Source organism: Chroicocephalus ridibundus, chromosome 1 (assembly GCF_963924245.1).
Source record: "Chroicocephalus ridibundus chromosome 1, bChrRid1.1, whole genome shotgun sequence".
Classification (NCBI taxonomy): domain Eukaryota; kingdom Metazoa; phylum Chordata; class Aves; order Charadriiformes; family Laridae; genus Chroicocephalus; species Chroicocephalus ridibundus.
Window position 1 is genome coordinate 66,435,919 of NC_086284.1, and position 24,478 is coordinate 66,460,396.

Sequence of the window (24,478 nt, forward strand, 5' to 3'; positions counted from 1 at the left end):
TCCAGCAGCCACAGGATGATCCCACTGCAGCAACAGACAGGATTGCTCTTTTCCATTCAAGGCACTTTCAGGGGAAGAACCTGAGCTTGTGACAATAAGCCAGGTTTGGTCCTCTTAAGGCAAAGTTGTATGAGTACGGACCTTCAACTATCCCCAAAACATAAGGTACCGATGAAAGTACCAGCCCACTTAGTGGTATATGTGGCCAGGACAACGTAACATACGCGTCCCAAGACAGGATTGCACTGCAAATGACTTTAAATGAGGAACACAGAGATCACGTCTCCTCCACTGGCAGCACGCCTTGCATGGGAACAACAAAGACGTGTTGCTCAGACACTCCTCAGCTTAAGTGAAGGAGATCTCAGCAAGAGACCGTTGTGAAAGGGACATCAAGCTTTTTACTAACCTACTGCTGTCATCCCCTGCCCCTCATCACCCCAATCCCTGTCATGAGTCAGGGGCTCATGGATCATTTACCTGGATGCAAGGAACATTGGAAAAGGGTCATTTACACAAGGGACATTCCTACTGACCAGGAGCAGATCAGGCTACGGCAACCCCATGGTGCCATGACTGTGACCCTGCACGCAAGCCAGCAGATGAAGATACCTACGTAGAGCATTAGGTTCCCGTTTACCTTGTACCAGTGTAACTGACTGTACACAATGTATAGGGCCAGGCTGTTCTCACCAAGTAGGCTGCCAGAAGGACTCCCATAGTCTTCTACTCCCTTTTAAAACTGGAATTAAGAATTACGACCAAATTCTGCTCTTAGTTATTTACCAAATACGCAAGCTTTGCCTTTACAATACTGATCTTTATATTCTTAAACAAGATTTTAAGTGATTTCATTGTTTTTCCAGGAGTGTTACATGTGTTAAGAGGAAAGCAGGTAAGTATGTGCAGAGCAGTAAAATTTGTTCAGAGAAAGCATGTTTACATTTGAAAGAGGGAACAAACTGATTTTATGTAAACAACCAGAAAAACCACCCCTCCCCTAGAGAAAACAGGCACACAAATACTTTACTCCTTTCATAAATAATGTATTTTATTGCATATGGCTATTAAGGAGAGCATCCATGATCAATACAGACTAAATACAATACACTACTCTAGTTCCATTTATTCTGGTCTCCAGCAGCATCACATTTATCCTTATATACAGCGTGTACATTGGAAGACACAGCAAGATAAGTTAAGTCTCTTGTCATATCACAATAGCAAGAAATATATTTAACATCTTGATATCCAGAAACAATACGTACCCAAAAAGAAAACACTGCTTAATAACTGTTAAGGTTATATAGCAAAAAATATTTTAAATTTAAGGTAAGTCAGGCAAAATGTACAAAGACCCAATATACATTGTGAAGTTTTAGCAAACATAACATTTATACATTTTGGTTCCATTCTGTAAACTAAATTAAGAATGTAAGTATTGCATATGCCTTTGTGAAATATACAGGATAGAGAAGAATTGGCTATATTGTCAAGTTTTTCTTTTGAAGTTGCTGTATGCATTTTAGCCATTTGTTTTAGTGGCATGATTTCTGAATTGGTACAGAGGGCTACTTCAAAATAGAAGTTCAAAACATTGAATTCAGCAGGTACCACACTCTGTCCTATGGGGGGGTCAGACAGAAAATGGCAAAGGTATTTGTTTTTTGTTTTTATTTATTTTTTTTTTTAGTTCCAGACTTAAACAAGCAGCATTTTAGAATGTCTTAGAACCACTTACAGTATTTAAAAAAAAAAAACAAACAAAACCAACTCAAACAGATAGATTAGATATTTAAATTGATTTTAGATCTAATATTGTATTAGCCTATGCATTGCTGTGATTTAAGACCCCAAAAATTACACTGAAAAATAAAGTGTGTCATGGGGTAGGGAAGGAATTAGTTTACATTCATCTTTGTCTTGTAATACAATCCTCAGTTCTAAAAATTCAGCATGTAAGCAGGAAGACCGCATTGCCATTCAATATATTTGTAAGACATTGACTCTCGTCTTCCTCGGAAAAAAAAATAATCGCAAAAGATAATGCATTAAGTACAGGTTCCACCTAGCACAATGATTTAAAAGAAAAAAAAAAAAAGAAAAAAAAATCTCACGTAACTCAAATAACTTAGTAATACTTACATGTCTATCGGAGCAGGCACTGGGGAGGTACCCTTAAAATGTATATGAACTCTTCAACAAATTTATCAAAGGAGAAACAAGGTGGCGTGACATTCTGCTAGTCTGGTGCGACAGCTGTATGTGACATTTGTGACAGTAGCCGCCACATCACTCGGATTTTCAGGCTACTGGAAACGTGATGCGCAGGTAGCCTTGAAAAGAACTCAGGATAAGTGACTGCAACAGTTCTTCTTCCCTGTAACAATGCCTGTAGCTGCAACGGTGCTTTCCTGCTAGAAGGCAAATATCAGGACTTTCTAGATGGCAAGATAATACTGCGTTAATATTAGCGCTTGAATCTGCCCGCTACCCATTATCATCCCTGCATTCCTAGCATGCCTACGTGGATTTTTGGTTACAAGAAACGCAGCTAAGAACGGGGTAAGTGAGCTTCTAAATAGGAGAAAAGGCTTTTGCAATCTGAAGTACCTACATAAACACCTACATAGAGAGGATTAAACAAGTGTGTCAAAGGTACAGAGAGATACCCCCAATACAGTTTGCTGTTTTTAACTTACATTGCTTCAGTTACACATTTTACATTTTTCAACTACTCCGAATCCTCGGTCCAAGCCCGATTCACAGAGTTTCGTCCCATTTTCGCCATTTCAGTGCCCTGGTTCGGCTTTGTCTGAGAAGTATAAACCCTGCGGCTAGTGATTCACGAACAACCCAGCAGCAGCAGCAGCTGTACGCGTTGCAAGTTCAGTAAGGCTGACGACCGCTCTCGAGAGAGACTCAGCATAGAGATCAAGGAGGTCCTGTCGTACACCGACACCGCAAATCCGGCTTTACTTTGAACTGAGGTAGGACTGTGGTAGGCTTGAAATTACGCCAGTAAATACCAGATCTCACTGCTTCAGCAGGCGTTACAGAATCCCCTAATATGCCGAAGAATAAATACAGTTCGTCTTTGCAGAAAAAAGGAAATAAAGGCATTGGCCGTTAGTTAAAGAGGCCGGCAGAAAAGTTCCTAGGGTCTAAAGAGCATCTCCAACTCCTGTTGAAACAGCAGCAAAATGATACCGTAGATGCCATGGACAGGTAACGAGTTAGGCAGGTTGCTTTCCCTTCCTCCCAGATTTGTTGCACAGTTTAGTCCACAACAGGTTGTAAGTAACTGTCCGGACCAACAATAACAACAACAAAAAGTAAACCTTAAGCAGCTTCAGTTACCAAACAAAACAAAACAACAACAACAAAAAAAAAAAAGGTAAAGGTATATGCTGAGCAGCTTCTTTGAATGTTGTACTCTGTTGTTTGAGGTCATGGTGAGAAAATTAACTCCTTCACTCTGAAAAGAAAAATGAAAGAAAGTCAATAAAAGCTGAAAAAAAAAAAGATAATCATATTTACAATTTTAAACACAAAAAATACCATAAAGAGATTATTCAGAATGGGGTTTAATGAACAAAAAACCAAACAACCAAACAACAAACAAAGCACCTCACTGCTTTTATATTTGTATACATCACAAGGTATTGCAGAGGCAGTAAAGGGAGTACTCCCCAATCCAATACCACCTCCTTATTTTAGAACTTTTTAGCTGTGGCTCTTCAGACCAGCAAACCACGGGAGACAGAACTGGTTAGAAAACCCAACACAATAATCCCCCCCAGTTCAAGTTGTGACCATCGCCATTTGCACCAGTGGAAAGGAAAAGGGGTCACAGAAAGTAGGTACAGACTCAACGGGTTTTTTTGTCAGCTGGGTGTTATTAAAAGCTGTCCATTTCCAGACATTAAAAACAAGTTTCTTGAGACTATATTGTCTTTAGGGAAAGAGTCTTCTAGAAACATAAACAAATTATAGAAAGAACCTTTTACTTCCAGAAGTAAAAAAGTGGGTAGGTAAGCACATAGAAGGCATCTTCTCTAGGTTACTGACTGTTTAAAGCTGCTTTAAATAGTCAAGGTGAATTATACAGTAAAATAGAAATGAATTACAAAGTGACCCATTCTATTTTACAGAATGCAGCTGACTCCTTTTGTGTTTTTTCACTGCAAAGAATTAATGGATAGTGTGTGCCACTGCCATAAAGGGGCATTATTATATTGAGTAACTCACAGCATTAAGATAATTTGTTGACATGGGCATTTTAAAACAAAAAAAATATCAAAATTTCCTTAGTATGTTGCTTATTGTGCAGATTTTTCCTGTTTGCTATAATATTTGGAAAGCAGCAATGCACAAACAGCAGTGATTAAATCACCAAGACTGTAAATTTTACATGACAAAACATTGGCACCTCATTTTGAAAGGTGCTAAGTGGAACATCCCGATACAACATCGGGCTGCAAAATTACATTCACGCTAAGTGCTATTAAGAGTGTCTAGTTCGTTTAATAGTTCATAGCAACTTTCTTGTTGTATGTTGTTGGCTCCAAGTTTCCAAGTTAAATAAAAATTTTAGTATGAAATTTTCCTAAAAACTGAAGTTATTTGGAACACTTTGGGAACTAACTTAGAAAAGTCTGTAAAGGATATAATCCAACAATTTTGACTGTATGGATACAAGATGACAGTATTCCTGTATATTTTTAATTCCCTAGGGACCATAAAATCAAAATAAACTATGTACAAAACCTGGATGTCGAAGTAAGCATAGTGCTTATCTGTGCAAGTTTCAATTCATATAAGTCTTCGACAAACCAAAAGAAAGGCTTTTCTTCAGGTCTACACAAAAACAAAGGTTGACTGACATATCTTGGCATATAAGTGAGAATTGCTAAATTGCCATTGACTCTCTCAGAGCTAAGGGTTACCTAAGGAATAAGTCCTGCTGAAGTCAATTGGAGCCACTATATGATCAGCTACTTAAGATGTTACTTAGGATTTTATTTCACGACACAGCTCAAGATGAATTAATAGCTTGCCAAGACCAAAAGGAAAGCATCTCATTGCCCTCAACCAGTGCCATTTATTTGTTGCCACTTTTCTAATCAGAAACTAAGTCAAATCTACCCACTCAATCTTCAGAAAATGAGCTTTCGTTGTTTGGGCTGGGAGGGTGTTTCAAATTAAGAACTTGAACTGGCTTATGAGGCAATCAAGGGAGCCCCAAAACGGCCATCATCATCATCTGGTAAGACTGCGTGGGAGAACGAGCGGCAGGATGGATGGCTCTGGGAAGGGAGCAAAGATCCCTCGTTTGAGGAAAAGCTGCCTAACAAACCACTTCATTCTGACTCTTGCTCAGGGAGGCAGGATGCAAATGCATCATGTAGCCAAGCAAGCGAAGGTTTAAAGATACACACTGACGCTGTGCTGTTGCTTTCCTCCTCCAAATGCAAACCAACCTGACAACTAAGTTTAGATTCCCAAAAGTAGCCACATGGCAGTGAAACCCAAATGAGGTTAAAAAAAAAAAAAAATATCATGTGTTCAGATACGGAAATCAGAGGAAGATATTTTTGCACATGCAAGGAACACAAACAAGTATGTTTCCAGAAGTATGTCAGCCTAGGGCGGTCGGCAGGGAGGATTATTAGCAACTGAGTAAACCTGCCCTTGTTCTTAGAGCACAACGCGGACTTTCCAGCCAAAATTAGACTGGAGCAGGTGAAGTGGCCGATGCCTCAAAGCACTTCCAAACTTGCTTCATAGGGTTTTGTAGGTGGATGATGGGATGGGACTGTGGGCACAAGCCTAAGAGCCTATGATGCAATAAACACGTCATCCAATGAGTCTGTAACGCTGACCTGTAACTCAAAACCTAACCCAAACGGACTCTTGCGATGTCAGCTTCAGAGGAAGCCTACTTGCAAGAAATTAAGTTGCAAGTTCCACACTAAAGTGAAAACAAGCAAGAAAAAAATTACATCAATATCCCTGTTAATTTTTACTTCAGTGATTAGTATCTTCTACTCATTTCAAGTCCCAGGTCAACATTCCACTTACACAGCAAGTCACGCACACATTGTCTTTATTCAGGAACTAAACAGAATTCCTACAGGACACATATTATTTGATAACCTCATTCCCCGTGGGCACCCACAAATCAAAATACAAAGTCCAGCACTGGTTTAATACTGAAGTTTCCTCTTGGTTTTGGGCTTTAAGAAAAGCATCCATGACCACTGCTGAGTTTCTAAAACTAGTGCTTCTTGGGGAATAAATCAGATAGTAAATACACACACAAATTGCTAGGAAACTACCAAATACTCAGAGACTTATTAAATATATGTTGTGAAGAGAATACAATGGTTAGTCAATTAAAGAAGATCTAGTCTGCTTATTAATTTTCAAAGCCAGTAAGCCATGAATAAAAATTTTCTTAATTCCTAAAAATAATTCTCATCTGCTAACAAGCACGCAGGCAGAAACAGCTATTCACGTGGCTCATGGCAAAACACTTGCTGGCTATCCAGAACCAGTAAATTTATTCTGCTGGCAGCGCGACCGCCCGAGCGGATCAGGCATCGGCCGCAGAGCCCCCAGCTCCGCCACGGGCTTCTGCCCTGACTCCCGGGCAAATCACTCGGTGCCTTTGTCCCTTTGTTTCCCCTCCTCACGCTGCCTGCCAAATCGATTAAGGCTCTGATCCCGCTAACTGACTTTCCCTGGAAGAGCGATCCTATTGATACAACCGACTCTGGAGGTTAACACCACGTACATCTGCGGGCGTCAGGCCAGGCCATTAGACGACGCGACCCAAGGAACTGAATCCCATCTGCAGGGAGATGTCTTTGGTCCCCCCGGCACCCAGGCGGAGATGTGTGGCCCTGGGCGAGGCAGATGGCCAGCCAGAAAAGGCAAGTGTCCCCCCTGCCAGCAAGCCCTCCCTACCTTCCGGCATCACACACGGTACCTGGCCGGGCATCCCGCAGGAGACGGGCTTGCAGGCATCTGCAGGGGTTGTAGCCTGGCACCTCGGCAGCACCTTCCCTGTGCCCAGAGCATCGGCAAGGAAGGGAGCAGGGGGGCAGGCGGCAGGGGCTGAGGGTGGGGAGGGACAGCATGGGTCCTGATGGAGATAAACCCCGTGCCAACCTGGCACCGATGGCAACGGGAGATGTTCTGAACAGCAGTCTCTGAGGGCTTCTTTACGGGAAGGATTGTAGGGTGTGCACACACACGCACGCATTGTAAGGTCACAGTTTGGCCAAGCACCCCAACGTGAATGCAGCCTGTCCGCTCCCCGGGATGTGCACAGTGGCAGCCCAATCCTGACCTGGCTCTGACTCCGATTAAGCAATTTAATAAATACCATATTTAATATGAAGTATATAGGTAACCCTGCTAAGGATAACGGAACAACTCATGTGCTGAGCTATGGCTCTCCACAAGTAATTCCAGGGAATCAGAGCTCCGTTCAGCGGGACTGCTCATACCAAATAAAGCTGAGCTCGGCCACCATCGCAGGAAAAGGTTTCAATCAGAGCTTAAACACTCGCCTTACCAACACTTCGCAGGAAAACCTAAAGTAGTATGCTCTAACAGTTTACAAAGCCCATGAATAATATCCACCCAGAGTAAAATGTTCCCACATTTGATGGGGGGGGGAGGGGGAGGGGAGGAGTTAAACCATGAAATGAAAAAGCCATGTTGAAAGCCATGTTGTTGTTATTTTTTTAAACCAGTCATGGGTGATCATAATTGGAGACATGTTGCCTCATATAACTATGCTCTTTCAGTATGTTATTCCATTAGGAAACAGTACGTAATGTTATTTAGATATGTCTCTGTTTTTTTATGAATTTAGAAAAGCAAGCATCAGGTCAACATAGATTCTTCATGACTAATAGCCTGAAAAAAAAAAAAAAAAAATCACTGAATTTCTTAAAAGTAGGGATTTTATGGCCACAGTTATCTGCATTAAAATGAGCTTTATAGTACTTTTAACTCTCATGTCAAATAGTTAAAAATCATAACATCTTGAGTTGCATTAAAATAACCACTCCCCAACCAGTGGGAAACAAAACACTACATTATCTGGAAAAAGATGCTGCCTGTCAGCACCTGCAAGTACTTTTTTTTGTGTGTGTGTGTGTCATAATATACACACAAGAGGCTAAAATGTCCATCTGATGGCATGGAGAAATCCGCACAATTTATAATGAGTGTCAACTTTTATCCAAAGGTACTAAAAATCAAAGTAATCTACATTTGATACCATGTATTTACACAACTAGCACTTAGAATCTTACACTATAGTTTAAGCAGCTGAGTCTACAGTAGAAGTACAGATGACAATGATGGCTATGCTTAGTTGATTTCAGAATTTGATATAATTTGTGTTTCATATCATTTTGTCAAGGTTCTTATAGATTTTGTAGTATGAATAGCTAAACATTAAAATGTAATTATGTGGAAAATAAAGGATTAAACTTACAAATGTCATTATAATGAATTTATAGCTAAAGTGCCGTTCCAGAAATACTTTTCCCATATCAATTATAATAAAAATAGGCACTTCAAATTTAAAATTTAGAAACTAGACATGCTCATTTTTCCAGGATTAATTTAATACAGTTGCTGTTATATCTCTTAATTTCAGAGCTACAGCCACTGTGTACTATTAAACAAGTTTGTATAGATGTGATTTAATCCCATGATTAGGGATAAAACCTCAACATCTGAAATGTGTTCAATTATCCTCTCCCTTGCCAGTCGGGTATACAACCATTCAAAACATTACATGAAATTAAACAAAATCAAGCTGCTTTCTCTGAGCAAACAAAATGCTAGGAAAAAAAATAATGTTTAGTCCTTTTGGCCTTCCACTGGGAGTTTGTAAGGGGGACGGAGACACACAGAGAGAAGCAGATGTGGAAACTATATAGAAAATTTGCCACTGAAAAGATCAGTCTGTGGCAGCCAGGCAGGGAGCCACTCGACAGTTCACATGCACGGGATTTAACCATGGTGGAACACGAAGTCACGTTCTTGGTTGATGACCATTACCGTGCAACTGGAGTTGCGCACCAACTTACAACCCTCACACCGTTCCTTTATCAGAGCAGATTCAAAACCCAACACTGCAAACGGGGCCTCAGGTAGGCGTTTGCCTTGATTTTTACAGCTCCTTCCACCACCCCAAGGAGACAGCGCAGACCAACAGCACTATGCAAACTCCAGGGACAGCACTTTGCATACAAAGTGAGGGCGGAAGTTTCTTAAGAGACAGAATTTTTGCAAAACAACACGCTCACCTTACCAGCAATGAAGGGCGAGGGAGGAAGGGAATAGTGACTCATCCACTGAGCTACCTACCAACCCCATCTTTGGAGACACAACAAAAACAACTGAATTAGCACATTTGCCCCTACAGCAAACACTAGGCAATACTCGGATAACTTCTGCCACCCCCAGTGTGTACCTCTACATCTCTGACCTACTCACCCTAGTCATTCTAGCTCCTTATAGTCAAGGAGAAGAAATGGGCACTCCTAAGTAACAATTCTGCTGCCCTATTTCACATTAGGTTGAGATGAATAAGAGTTATGAAAGATCTCCAAGTCTGTGAGGTGTATGACTTGGTATTCATTTTAGGAGCAAAGACCATATCCTTTTACACACCTTTGCATACAGTATTCAGCTCTGAAGTACTGTGCCCAGCTCTAGAACCCTCAGCACAAGAAGGACATGGACCTGTTGGAGCAAGTCCAGAGGAGGGCCACAAAGACGATCAGAGGGCTGGAGCACCTCTCCTATGAAGACAGGCTGGGAGAGTTGGGGTTGTTCAGCCTGGAGAAGAGAAGGCTTCGGGAAGACCTTATAGCGGCCTTCCAGTACCTGAAGGGGGCCTACAGGAAAGCTGGGGAGGGGCTGCTTGCAAGGGCATGTAGTGATAGGATGAGGGGCAATGGTTTGAAACTAGAGCAGGGTAGGTTTACATTGCACATTAGGAAGAAGTTCTTTACAATGAGGGTGGTGAGACACTGGAACAGGTTGCCCAGAGAGGTGGTGGAGGCCCCATCCCTGGAGACATTCAAGGCCAGGCTTGATGAGGCTCTGAGCAACCTGATCTAGTGAAAGATGTCCCTGCTCACTGCAGGGGGGTTGGACTAGATGACCTTTAAAGGTCCCTTCCAACCCAACACATTCTATGATTCTTTAAAACTGCTGGGAAGTTTGCTCAGCTGGGATGTCAAAGGCATATTTGTCCCTCTTCTAATGTACATCAGTAGTCATTAACAAGGGCAACAAGGTCTGACAAGAAAGAAGAGCTTTGGTAAGTAGAGACTGATAATCTCACACAGCTGCCAACTGAAATGCCATCAGTGTTGGTGGACCTATTTCAGGCAAGTAACCGGGGCGGGGGGGGAGTATAATCAGACTCCTGGTTAGATCCATGAGTGAGAACCTGACTGCCATTCTAGTTATCAATGGCCAATACCAAATTCCAATAGCTTCTTCTGAGCCACGAGGTTACCTCCATCCACGTGCCTGAACACAAAGTGCTAGAGTGCTCTCAAAGAACCTAAAAGCATGCTTTTTCTCTCTCTCACTTGGGAGAAAAAGCAATCTTTTCCAGTGATCAAATTGAAGAATCAGTCATATTAAAAATTTAAATATTCATGGGAACAGGGATAAGGACTCGTGCAAATTGTGGGATGTCATGTTCACTCTCCCCTTCCATTACAGTGGATATCTAATTATTCCATGAAAACAGCTTTGGTAAGAAAGAACAAGAGCACTCTACCAAAGAATATATGGCTAAGATGCACTAGGGATGGGGAGGGTGGAAAGAGGCATGAGATTATTTTTTCAGCCAGAAAGGTACTGGATGCTGGTCAGTCCCAGGTGAGTGCTCTAGCCACATAAATATTGTGGGCAGGGGAACAGAAACACTTCTTCCAGGCACTCCTTGAAAGACTGATCCCTGCCTCCGTCATTGCCAAAAGGGCTTAGGCACCCAATATCAAAAGAGGTTTCAGATTTACGAGGTCTTTATGGAGACTGGAGCATTCCTCCATCCTACAGCTAGCCATTTATCTTCCAGAGAGCAGCATGCTTTAAAACACAAGGCTCTCCACAACCTTTTCAGAGTCAACTACCTGCCTGTTTTGCAAACTGAATTTCAGACCACTTACCAAGCAGACTGAAACACCCCTGGCATTACATACATTCATTTATGCATCTAACCTGGCATCTAAATGCAACTGGATGGTCCCACACTAAACCAGCTGGCTGCTGCCGCTTTTGGCCTTTCAAGTCAGGAGATGCATCCAGAGATATGCTTCTTCTCATGGAAGAGATACATGCGGAGCAAAGGGAGAAGAAAAGAAAGCAGGGAAGGGCTAAGAGGAACAGCCTGGCATGCACGGGAGGGCAACCTTTTCCCTACCGCACTCTCTTCTTGTCGCACCCTCATTTAAAACTCTGAGCATTTGGTAGTAGGAAAGAAAAAGATTTTAAAGGATGATTTTCAATTTCTGCCAATGCTTTTTGAGAAATCTTTTGTGTTCCCACCGTGGTCAACGCGAATCAGTCAGTAACAGGCGAGTGAGGGAAAGGTGAAGCTAGGCAAGAAGTTGCAGACTTCATGTTCCGTGATGAAAAGACACCACCACCCCCCAACCGCCTCAAAGCCATTTAGTGAAATGAGCAACACAGCACAGAACAGCTGCACTGAGGCAGGCTAAAGTCTCCTCTAATCCAGTTTCCTCTCTCTGACAGTGGGTCAAACGCAGCTGCTTAAGCAAGACTATAAAAAGCAAGATAAGCATACAGAGATACTTCCTCAAGTTCTCATCTAGCTTCTAATGATTTACCTATCCAGGACCCCACCGCACTACGCCTTGAAAACCTTCATGGAGTTTCACACCTGAACTAAAGGGTGCAAGAAGAATGATTTCCTTCTGCTTGTTCCGAACCTGCTACATGTTACCTTATTGTCCCCAGTAAAGCTGAAGTCTCACTTCCCACGTACAGGTAAGACTCACCGTCCATATGTCATCACATGTTGTCCTTCCTTTATTCAATACATTGAGACACAGCAGGAAGTGCAATTCCCCTGCACCGACATTTCCCATCTACACCCTGAGGGGACAATGGAAAGGCTCAAAAACACAGTGCCCAAGCATTTCTATACAGTCCCGCAAAACTGGGATGAAAAGCCCTGTACGGCTGGCCAACACTTTCTGCAGGATTCCTGCAACAAGAAAAACTATGCTATATGTTAACCTGAAAAGGTTTCTAACACTTGGATGGGAAATCAGTTGCACTGTGTACACGGACTGCAGTAGAGGGAGAGAAAAGAAATTCTCTGTGAGAAGAGAAAGAAGTATCCACAGATGTACAGTATTTCTCGAAGGTCACTACTTTATTTTAGCCATTTACTTCAAGTCTGCTCTTTAAGACAAAAAAAAAGAGGAAAAAAGAGGTATTCTCTTTTTACACAATTTCCCAATAGGTTCTCAGTATTTGACACAGAGAGCTCCTACAATTTATTTTTGTTTTAACCACGTTTACACGAAGATTTGTTTTCCTCCCTTTTTTTTTTTTGAGGTTTGTTCTGTCCAGATTTAAGTCATTATTTTCCAGGTTAGGATCCTCTTCTCACACTGAAAGAATGAGATGATGCCTTTTGTGTAATACTCCTTAGAAAATGTAACAACAGTTTACTTTCTCAATTTCGTATCTTTTGAAGTGTCATTACCGAGTCATTAAACAGCTACATCTTTCACTTCAGCTATTAATCTTGTTGCACTTAAGTTCTTACCCCTGTTCTTTTAAAACTGTCTTGTCGTTCAGAGTGGTTAATACAGTAGCACAAACCAGGTTAGGCCCTTAACCTTTTTCCTTTATTACTTCCACTTAAACAATAATTCAAGCTTCTATATAGAAATGTTTGGATTAAAAAAAAAAAGTAAAATATTTCCATGAATAAGGTCAGTGTCTCCTTATTTTAAAAGCATTATTCTGTAAACTTTGGGGGTTTTATATTGTTGTTGTTAGAAACCTCTACTAATGGAGCCTATAGTTCCAGACACTGTACATACACATAGGCACAATATATTGCTACTAACTACAGTAAACTAACTGAACAGAATTGCGATTATGACATCAAAGGTATTGCTCCTGTTAGCAACACATAAAAGAACTAAAAAAAACCACCACAAACAAAAAACACAAAACCAACCAACCAAAAAAAAAAAAAACCCCAACAAAAAAAAACCCCAAAAAACGAAACAAACAAAAAAAACCACTCCAGAAAAGTACTTGGAAACAACACTGCAGAAAGAATTTGAAAGATTAGATTTGTGAGAAAGAGCTATTACAACAAAACCTTGTGAAAAGGTGAACTTCCTCATACTACCAGACCACTCATCAGACATGACAAGAGGGAGCTAAAACCAAAGCACAGCCTGACCGGTTCATTGTGTGTCAGGGACATGGCTCCCAGCTGCCGCTCAAGCCGTAAGCAGCAGGTTTTCCTCCAAGCAGGGCAAGCTGCCCCTCATCGCATCACCCCTGAGCACATTCCTGCACTTTTCTGTGAATAATTTTTTTTTTTTTTAAGCCATAAAAATATTTCTGCAGGAACATTATTTCTGCCTGTTTGAACTACCAAGTTTAGCTTATCCCTGGTCAAAAACATTTACAGACCTATTCCTGCTCATTAGAGTAGTACAGTTGCTATTTTATAATCATCTAGGTGTCTTGCTGTATTCAGCTGTACTCCTTGCCCCTGTGGCATCTGTTAAATATAATCTATATAACACAAAATAAAAATACATAAATTGTGACTGGTTTCTCTCTACCTCAACCTATCGCTAAGACTGAATTTAAGATACTTAGAAATGACTATGGCCACACCTGAAATGAGGCGAGTGGACTCTGTCGATAGCCCAAAGCCCTGAGCTATAAGCAAGACTATGATGGGAAGCCACCAGAGAACCCACTGCAGTGCTCAGGGAGTCCCTCCCTGCCTGAGGCTGGGTTTCCCCTCTAGATGAGCATCAGGGGACAGGATGGGAGTTGGGAGATGATGCAAACCTGGGCCTTTGTCTGTCACCTTCCACATCGTCAGAAGGTGACTGGAGTGACCATGCCATAAACCTAGGCCTGACAAATGTCCTGGTCCCACAGTTCAGACATGGGATTTGGTAGACAGATCCTGCCCAGAACCAAAAGAGTCGAGTTTAAGCAAATACTTTATAATACCTCCACAGAGAATGATCAAAACATCTTACCCTCAGGTAAGGTAAGCTCAGGTACACAGGATGGCTATGATCAGAGGCTATGATCATCTCACCAGATAACGTTTAGAAAAGTACCCATAGCCAGCTCATTAACGACCACGGACCGAGATCTCATTAACTTCCTTGGGACTGTAGGCTCACAGCCCACAGCTACACTGGGCACAGTGGATACTCTCTGAAAGCCAGGCTCACAAATTTAGCGAGGTGCCCTGTCCCTGTTGATTTTAACACTGTCATCTACTTGAGCCTTAATACTTATCACCCTACAGCAACCCACTAAGTGTCCTTGAAAATGGCCACTCTAACACAGTCCCCCAGCAGACTTTTCCTACTATTCCTTCGATAAACACACACCTTAGTAATCAAAGCAAAACAATGTCTCAGAGAACATTATTTGCAGATTTCTTATTTACAAACTGGATTGTGTTCTCCCTTCCAAACGCATTTCTGGCAAAAGCTAAAAAAATAATAAAAAACACAACATTTTTATGTTGCGTTTTTAAAACAAACATGGGCACCTGTAATTTCCTGCTCTGAATTTAACCTGGAGATGAATTAGCATTTCTTTCTGAAGCTGATATGGATTGTATTACGTACAGAAGCCAGTATTACGTTAAGACATGAAAGGAGAGGATGTATTTTGTCACATGGGCATCATAAATATCATCCACATATCACTCCTGGAGGCTAACTGATATTCTGTTTGAAAACAGAGGCAAAAAGCTTAGCAAAATCTTCAGAAAATTAATTTTGGTGGTTACAGTTTATCTTCTGAGAACACCAGTTTAAAACCTGGAAGGTGGTCATAAAATAACTTGTGATAGCAGAAAGTTACCTACTCTGTTTTACTGATATTTTGCTTTGTTTTTCAAGCAAGAAACAGATTGTACTGAATGAATCGGATTGCTCCCAGATCCACTGGATGCACCTTGGGTCCTCCCCATCCAATAGTTTACTGCAGAAATAACGTGATGCACATCATTTATGTGCAATACTGCTAACTCCAGAGCAAAATGCACTTTCTTCTGTAATTACAAGAGCTCTCAGTAAATATTTACACAAACAGAGCTGTACCCTACTGTTTTACCAGTTCTGTTTTTTTCCTCTCCTCCCAAGTGCTCCCACACAGGTGTCTTTGTTTTGTTTTATGGCTCCCCTGGTTTGTTGTCAGGTAAGTATGTTTATAAGCAACAAATGACGCTTAATTTTCTTAACAAAGTCTGACGGTACTTCATTTAGTGTTTTTGAAAGATATGTTTTACTTATAGCAGCGTATCTGACCACACGACTACATAACCGAGAGTGTCACCTTTTTGAAATTGTATTATACTGCTGTTTCTATAAAACAGATTAAAAAACATCTTTGTCACCTAAGATGGGACACCTAAGAGTTTGGCTGTAGTCCCACGATGCTCAACAGAGAATTCCCCTAGACTTCAGGAAGGCTTTCCAGTACATAAAGACCTACACGTATTTTCTCCCATTGCCAGCTCTTTAAAGATGCTTCGGACATCTCAAATAGGTGTGGTAAACACTTCAGGAGGTCACATGAAGGAATTATAACTTCCTGTGGGATACCACGCAGTAGGAGAGATTTTAAAAAGCTAAAATGCTGTTCTAGAATTTGCTGTTCTATTCTCTGTGAAGAATAGAAAAGGAAAGATCACAGACAACGTGCATGAAGAACTACTTTGCAAAATACCAGTATTTCCCCCAAGGCGTCTGCGCCTTTAAAGCCCCAGTTTGCTTCCAAGTGCTAAGGCCCCGATACATTGCATATTTCACATATTGTGATTGACCAGGAAATACATTGAAAAAGCATTCAGCCAACAGTGCAGCAGCTGCATAGCTAGAGAAAACACAAATCCCTTTTAATTTCACATTTACTGAACAAGTACAATACATCATCAACTAACTAGAGTACAGTCCAGGTCAGGCAGGAATACTTAGCTACGCCAGCTGATCCACATACGAATATCAGTCTCATTTCAAGTCCTTCTGCTTAAAATAGACTCCACACAGCAAGTCTGAGCTCACAAGCCACAGACCTCTGGAAGTTAGACGTTCCATTTATGCCAAGCGTATAGGCTCCCTCTATAGCCAGGGAAGACAGCTTTGTGCCAATCTCCAAGCCTGGCTTGGACCAGCCTCTTCAATACTTAAAAGTGACCCGTATCCTTCCAGCAACTGCTTAGGGAAGCCAGATCCTTATTTCAAGAGGACTGTTTCGGTAGGCTCCTAAGAAGGTGCAAATGAGGTGCCTACAGGCTCCGCCAAACCTCTCTGTTCTAGTAATGTGCAAGAACACTGGCTAGCAAAAGAAAAAAACAAAGCACCACGTATGTGGAAATCTAAAACAGGAACATGGACCCTTAGAACATACTGGAGATACCTGAGCTGGAATCTGCAACAAAAAGCATTAAGCAGCTTCACTCAGAACATCTACATTAAGGTTCCCTCAGATTTTGAAGTTCTCTGGCCTCAGACAAAGGTATTTCTGCCTTTTAATTACACTCCTGTGTCCATCAGGCCAAAATAAGAGTCCAGCACAGCTGAATTCTACAAAATCTGTTTGGAAAAACATGGATAAATGGTCTCCTCTGGAATATCCTTCTTCTTCTTGCAAATAATCCCATTTTGTCTGTGCTAAACAATCCTCCCAAAACTTTTCTGCAGCAATCACAAGATACCCGTTTACAAGGAGGAAAAAACAAACCTGAGGCACTAATAGAAGGCACAACAATTTTGACAGTGTCTTCCACTTTGATACCTCAGTGTCTCCAAGGGTCATCAAAAGTGTCTCTTAAAAAAAAAAGCCAGACTCAATCTGTGTTTGAGACAAGACACCACAGATACACTTTCCTATACAGCAGGAATAAGACTTGGGCAAAAACACTTAACCATTTACCAAACACACATATAAAATAAACCCAACATGAACAGGCTGTAAATGACTGGTTCCTCCACATCACAGCTTTCCAAATTACACTCCACAGACTACTTTATACTGTATCAGAGGTCCTTATTTCCAGTAGCTATTTTTAATTAAAGTACATTGAAAAAATTAATTGAAGTAATTAATTATTACTATTCCAGAGAGATATTATGTGGTCACAAATGGCCCAAAAAGGGACCTAAGACAATCCATGAGAAAAGAGAAATGGTTCCAAGCCTCTCTATTAATATCTCATGGCTGCTATGAAAAATCTTGGAAACCTCTGTCAAATTAAAAGTTACCACATTAGAGAAGCAGAGGAGACTGCACCTTAAGAAAGGTGCCACCATATACACCAAGACAAACACACATAACTAGGAAAAAAACCCTCCAGTAGCACCTGATCCAATGAAGAAATAGAATTTCAGATACAAAAGACAGATGACAATGCTATTCATTCTGACAGTTACAGTCATAGCCCCACTATGCTACATCCTGTACTAATATGGGTACCACTTATTTCCAATGTTTTTCCTCAACTAAATCATGGAATTTGGACAAGTGTTTCCTGCTCCTGGATTAACTGACAATTACCAAATATAATTCTTTTTAGCGGGGTGCTTTTTTTAACTGATGAGACAATAGGGGTTTATGTATCATATACACTTTATTCCCTTCTTCCAGGTAATGAGACATACCAAAATGTGAAATGTTTCATCAACTAGAGAAGCAAAATGAAGATCTTGCTCAGGTACGCACACATACGCGCAAAAACACAGCTACGCTAATAAGTAAGATAAACCCATTTCACAGTCCAATAAAACAATGAGCATACATGATTTAAAAAAATCTTAAAGATTGCAAAGAAGAAATTCATCATGCAGTTTCAATAAAAGACTTATTTATCTACTGTTTTGCCATCTTCAGCTGAACTTAATAGAACTCTGCCTCCAAAGGGGAATGAAGAAGAGTCGGCTGCTCAGGTAGCCCTTTACAAAATGTACGGGAAAATGCCTCAAGACGACAAGTGAAAAATCAGTGCCTGATAAGGGGGCTGGGATCTAAAGTAAACTAACAGGAAACACTAAGAACATCTTCAGAGCCAAGCTACCTGACTAAGGACAAGATGTATACACTTCATCTCTCTCAGAGTGGAGAATGTAAAGTTGTCTCCTAAGCATCAATCCTCAAAAGAGCTCACTATTTCCCAGGTATGTTCTAATGTCCCAGCGCCTGTTTGGTTTTTCATTGGTTGGTTTTTTTGTTTTGTTTTGTTTTTTTTTGAAACAAACAACCCAAACTTCAGCATTCTGCTTCTCCTGTGCTTAATTAAGGAAATGGAGCAGGCTGCACTATAACAATATGGAAATTATTAGTAAAAATCAATACAAGTATTTACTTTGGCAAAGTAAATACAAGTAGAATACAAGCTTGAGTGTACATGACTAAAAATATCATGTAAATAACTGTCAATTTGTTTTTTAAAATAGTATGGTTGAAATGTTATCACCTTGTAAAAGCAACAACAGCCACACGAATACAAAGAAAATGGAAAATATCTACTGAGGAGTGAGAGAAATAGAAAAAGTCGTGGTATTTTTTCTTAACTGGACAACATAGCATCCACACGGCCAGTATGGCAAGTTAAAGCTTCCCATGTTCGTGACCGACGAAGCAGACTCAAGACTTGGTGAATAACTCAGACTCAGAGAAGACCCTCTAAATGACCTCTTGCAACGACTCCATCAAACAGCAGCGTGGCATCCAAACGTCCTACGTAGCTCAATCACAGCACGGACCAGCTCCCTCCACATTCAGGCACACCAGTGTGACCGTGCTCACTCAAGCTGCAAGATCTGAGTCTATTGTTTCCACTTCCTAGCAGAGTAAAGTATATATTTATTAAAATAAAATTCCATCAATTTATTCCCCAAGGGCTGAATTCTAATTCTACTAAAACTCAGTAACAAAAAAGTCCAGCTATTTCACTACTACCAAGTTTTTTGTTGTTGGGTTTTGTTTTTTTCTTAAATAACAGATGGACTCTCTCATGTTACCATATCTTAAAAAGCTTTTAGTTTACTGTCACTTGAACATTAATACTAACAGAAAAAAACTGAGAGGACCTGGACTAGAAATCACTTAGAGTGCTGAAATACATTGGTGCATTTGTATCTGGAAATTGTCCTATTGGCTAACATTCAACAACTGAGTACTACCAATTTATTTATTTAGAACCCACGCAATCCACCATTTATTTAAAAATACACCAGCTATGGTTAAAGTTAAAAGCTTATCTTGACAGGATTTTCATCTGACATTTAAAGTTTAAAACAGAACAGTGTAGTAAATTACCCTTCTGTAGATATCTACAGAAAAAGATGTTACCCTAGCACTCATTGGTGCATGTTAGAATCTCTCACTGCTATTTGTGAGAGTAACTGCTAGTCTATTGGGATTATGAAGTCGTAAATACAAACCATTTTAAGTTTATGGACAATTCTCTCAAGTATTCTGTGCCTCAGGATCATATATACATATTTATACCAAATGGTCCTCCACATAGACATTTCTCTGTAACTATTGTTGAAGTCACGAGCACTAATTCTGTTCTGTAACTTCACCACTGAGTGAAGTACGTACCCTTGCATTAAGTTATACAAGTTTGATTCCAAATCCAAACATAAATGTTTCGAGTTTTGTGCTAGATCAAAACTAATTAATTGTAAATAATCTTATTATCAAGTGAATTTCCATAGTTCACTTTAATACTAATCACCATCACAAGTCTTTATCAATAGTTTCTGTACAAGATTGTTACAGCAAAAACATAACTTTTATTTTTGTCATGATAAAGAGACAATATTATTATAGTTATATTTCATTGATTTTGGCAGAAATAATTACTCAGGACTGAAACCTGTTGCAAAAGATGCAAGTCCACGCACCTATAATCTGTTCCAAATGTTTATGTTGTAAAAATGAATGATGTTACGACAGAACTCAATGCAACCGCCTTACAGAAGAATTTTACCTCCACCTTTCAGATCCAAATCTCATCATTCCCTTGAAAGAAGTCTTTTTTGGGCATCAGTGAAAATTTTGGTTAGACACGTCACCTAACATTTGGGCTGCTATTTAAAGTAAACTAAAACCACTCACTGGAGCTTTTGAAAAGAAAAAAAAAAAAATCAGTATCAGAGAAACAGGTAAAAAGACTACAGAAGAAATTCACACCATAACTTCTCAATAATGCAAGCGCTGGAGAGACCACAGTAGTTGAAGCAGTCAACTTGGTGATGTAAAGGGGTTTTGCATTAACTAGAAAACTGATGAGGTTTGCATCCATTTGTCAACTGTATTATTATTTTGTTTAAATAATGCTAAAATGGAGCATTGTTATTACAGACTACAGAGAGTTATCTCCATCAGTGAAGGCAGACTAAGCCAGCATTATTATTGTTTTCTTGTTCTTGAGCAACTGTTCAATGCCACTCTGTCTCCTATGAAAGAGTTAAGCCTAACTCTCCCCCAAAAGACTGTCGTATGTCTTGTTCAATCAGTCCTGGTCCTGGGGAGCAAAAGGCTAGATCCAAAACAAAAAATAAAATCTTCCAAGTTCTCATTCCATACATTAGTTTGACAATTCTACCCAATTTAATGAGGTGTTAAATTGGACATTAGGACTGTCTTAAACATTGTTTTTTAAATAATAAACTGCCTGGGAGGAGAAATCTAAAACTGCTTAGATCTTCTTTCATTGACATGATTTTCCCACTGTTACTGGAATGATTTATTGATTTGTCTTTGACTGAAGAGAAGCAAAGTCCTCTGCCTCAAGTCACACTTACAGTGTTATTCTCAGTCTACTTTAAACTGTCTGTGAAACAGATTTGGAAATTGAGACCAAATGAAACAATGAGTTTCACACCTTACACTCATCATCATGGCATGTATCAAACAAATTTTACTAAAGCATCACTTGGAAAAGCTTGGAAAATCCTCCACTGTGCTCTACTGTTTCTGGTATCAGCAAGTTTGCTATTTTGGCATTAAAGTAAAGCGCCGGTGCCTCCATTTCTGACCCCTTCAAACAAAAACAAGCTGCTCAACAATGTCTAATCCGTGCGTCATGTAATCCTGCTTAATACTCTACAAACTCTGGGTAATATTTGGGTAGTTTTTAAATTTAGCAAAGAACATCCTGGCCTACTTCAAAGATACCCTCGCCTTGGGTAGCGTCCCCTAGAAACGTCGCCCCCGCTCGCTCAAACAAGAAAGGCAAACACACATAAACGCGCAAGAGAAACGAACACGAGATAAAATAAGAGATCCTGGTCTAATGACATAATAAAAACATATAGTGTTACAAATCAAATTACTGAAACAGGAATGCATTATGCAAGCACAAAACACACCGCTCAAACAATTAAAGAGAGACGTTCTGAGTTTTAACACCGTTTTGGCCCCATTTACCAGGCTAAGACAGAGCCCTGTGCGAGTACATCTGACCCCCGGCTTCCAGCCAGGGCAGACGCTGCTGCAGAGGACTCTAAATCACGCAAGCCTTCCTCCCATCGACACAGAGCTGTTGAATATAAAGTCTGCTATTGCTCCGCCAGAGAAAACAGAAAATCCCTTCTCTGAGCCATCGCCTGCTTTCTGCGGCATCATCATCTTCAAAGTGCCTCACACCGCAAACGCTACCAAAGAGGTCTAAATTAAATTCCATTATACTTCTTCAGTATACCACCCTGATTGTCCTTCCTAAGATCTCTCAGACCCTCTGCTGAAGGACAAATATGTTCCCGTTTTGTTTAGGCTGTCAGGCAGACAGTCTCCAATCATTAGCCTCTTGTCAACGGCGATGCTGGGGTAGATTACTAGCGCGTAGTGCTTGTAATGGCAGGTGCATGGCCCTGGGGCTGCCATCTGCCAGGAAGGAAGTGTTCTCCTCTAGGATGCTGAAGAGATTGACAAATAATGTAAACAAAACCCCGAATCATTCCTAATCTATGGAATCAAGCTATCGCATTACTCTTCCGAAACGTGGATGTTACCAGCAGAGGCGGGGACTTAGGTCTGGGCCTTGGGTTGTTTTTTTTCCCTCTTAACTATTTCTGTGATTGATTTACTAAGATAATAAACACACTCTAAAATAACTTTTATTTAACCGAGACAAGCAAATCTGGATTTGAAAACAAACAACAACACACCCTAGTATCAGAGAGGTTTCTTTTGGAAAGAATGTCCCCACTGTTAACCTGTAATGTACCTCTTTACAGTGTGTATTGCCCTTCACTGTGTGCAAGAACTGGATTTTTTTTTAATTACTATTTTTGATACACCTATACACAATTTTGGGCCACCACTACTGTTAAAAAAAAACTGAGAACATCAGTTTTGAAAAAAAATAATATTGAAGAAAAAAAACCCTGGACAGTAACAGAACTCCTAGTATTGTCTTTGGTCTTTAAATCGATTTCCAAAGGGATTTCTCATGATCAGATTGAACGTCTTTCCTAAGCAGTGCTAGTTCAGTGACCCATTCTTCACCAAGCAATAACTTAACTCCATGCTCCATAAGCATGCACTTACTAGACTAGTCGCTGTGATCATACCTATTCTTCAGGAAAGTTATTTATTACTGTCTAACTGGCAACACAGAGGAAATTACACACTACGACTGTCTTTGAGTGAGTCTCAAATGTTACTGCACGTGTTAGCACTTTAACACTCCATCAAGTGTATTTTTCAGGTGAGCCTCTGTAAATCTTTACATTGATTTCTCGGTGGTTTGGATCAGACTTATAACACCTAAGCCTTAAAAGCTTGCTTTAAGTACAAACACTTACAACCCTACGACTAAGGGACTCATCCTACCTAAATTAGTGTGGAAACTGCAAATACAATCTAAACCAGTACTCCTGGTTTCCTCTATGGGGGACAGAGATGCAGGGGGAAGATTCCTGCTACTTTATAACTTAAATTCAAGAGACTTGCATTTAAAAAGGCAGCAGTCACACTTCCTGGCTCCATTTACTGCTGCTGGTTCTCCAAAAAAGCCTGGCACTGACTGACCCAAGATGCCCACATGCTGGAGAGCTTAAGGCAGTCGAGACAAACACAAGTGTAAAAAGAACAAGAGAAGTTTTCCTTTGGAAAGGCTGCAGGAAGAAACCCAGCCTTTTCAACAACAGGGGACTACTCAGCTGAACTTGGCTTTTCAAGGCTGCCACTCTTGACCCCCTGCATACATACACACAAGAAGTTTAAAAAATAACTAACTACATGCCAGACAACAGACACACAAACAAAACACATCCGAACCTCGGGGTCACGACACCATCGTCTAAAAACTCAAGGGATGCTACTGGTTTCCTGTATACACAGATCGCTTCTAAGCAAACACTGTAAGAAACTACAGCAAAACAAAGAATTGTGAAACCCTCATAATTACACGCCCTAATTTATCAAACCAGTCACTACGCTCACTTTAAATTGCTATTAGACACACACTGCGCCAACATAATGTTAAAACTTCCACAAACTCTGCTGAAGTATATTGTGACTAATACGCAACACACCTACACACAAAAAGAAAACATATGGACGACCAGTACAAAAGCACGCTACATCTCTCAACAACTTGGGGAAAAAAAAAGACCCCAGATACAGCCTTTTCTTTATGTGTTTATTACTTTAAAAAGAAACGCAGTAATGGTGCTTTAGAGAAAATCTGATACAAACAGAAAATACCTGCACGTACCTATGTTGCCGTTTAAGTGCTGAATAGGGAGGAAAGTTAGATCACACACACTAACTCTAGCTTAATTTTTCTGTGGATGCTTGCTGTGTTTCAACTTCTAAAGCACTTCAGCATTCCAGTGTAATTAATGCTATTTAAAATAATAGTAAATCAAGTGTAAAGAAACCCATGTTACTCTCTCCTTATAAAAAAAAAAACAAACCAAAAAACACAAACCACACCATATAAAACATGTGCTAATACTCTTTCTGTTCAAACATTCCTTTATCCATTTTACTTACAAGCAAACGTTAGTCTCTGTAGCTATCTTGAAAGAAATCAAGTAATCAGAAGCAATCATCAACCTAAGCATTTCCTCCGCCTTGAGCAATGACTGTACTGGTTCATTTTAGAACAAACCCACCATTCAACTTGGTCTATAACAATTTATCTTAAATG

The 24,478-nt window shown here is 40.3% G+C and overlaps 1 protein-coding gene across 1 annotated transcript in view; it reads right to left on the reverse strand.

Annotated features, from left to right (window-relative positions):
• Window positions 1-1,031: 1,031 nt before the first annotated feature.
• IRS2 (insulin receptor substrate 2) overlaps window positions 1,032-24,478 on the reverse strand; it is a 32,396-nt gene continuing 8,949 nt past the window's right edge. Inside the window, exon 2 of the mRNA XM_063337524.1 lies at window positions 1,032-3,478. Within this exon, the coding sequence (XP_063193594.1) occupies window positions 3,474-3,478 (5 nt within the window). The 3' untranslated portion in view covers window positions 1,032-3,473. The remainder of the gene's footprint in view (window positions 3,479-24,478) is intronic.